At 61.6% G+C, this 448-nt stretch overlaps 1 protein-coding gene across 1 annotated transcript in view; it reads right to left on the bottom strand.

Annotated features, from left to right (window-relative positions):
- Positions 1–102: 102 nt before the first annotated feature.
- Positions 103–448, bottom strand: part of LOC104280875 (regulator of G-protein signaling 3-like) — a gene marked incomplete at its 5' end in the record, with an annotated part of 1,125 nt that continues 779 nt past the window's right edge. The window contains 2 exons of the mRNA XM_009878669.1: positions 103–288; positions 379–444. Coding sequence (XP_009876971.1) covers positions 103–288; positions 379–444 — 252 coding nt within the window. The remainder of the gene's footprint in view (positions 289–378; positions 445–448) is intronic.

The following is a 448-nucleotide window of genomic DNA, read 5'->3' as shown; positions in this document are numbered from 1 at the left end:
GGCAGCGGGAAGGCACGCTCCCGCCGACCCCCGGGGAGGCCTCCGCCGCCCAATTTCATGTAAACACGCAGCTCCCAGCCTGCCCCGAGAGAGTCCCTGGGTCTACAGTGGGGAGCTGGCTTTCTTCTGGTTAATTATGTCCAAGTACAAGTCAGAGCGGAGGAAGCGGGGGTACGAGTCCTTCTCCATGAGCCCATAAATCCTCTTCTGCGCCAGGTCGAAACAGCTGCGGGTGATGTTCTGCAGGTTCTCCTTGGTGTGCTCCCGCGTGTAGGAGTCCAGGTTGACCTGCAGGAAAAGAGAGCGGGGTGGGTGAGCCGCTCCTCGTGCAGCTGCCCTGCCCTGGAGCCCTGCGCCAACGCAGGAGCCAGCCCTCACCTCCTTGCAGGACTGGATGGCGATGTACTCGGCGAAGATCTTCTTGGCCTTGGAGACCATCTTGGACTGG

The sequence above is a fragment of the Apaloderma vittatum genome, unplaced genomic scaffold, assembly GCF_000703405.1.
Source record: "Apaloderma vittatum isolate BGI_N311 unplaced genomic scaffold, ASM70340v1 scaffold32461, whole genome shotgun sequence".
NCBI lineage: Eukaryota > Metazoa > Chordata > Aves > Trogoniformes > Trogonidae > Apaloderma > Apaloderma vittatum.
The sequence above is the reverse complement of the archived record's forward strand: the minus strand, read 5'-3'. Positions and strand labels throughout refer to the sequence as shown.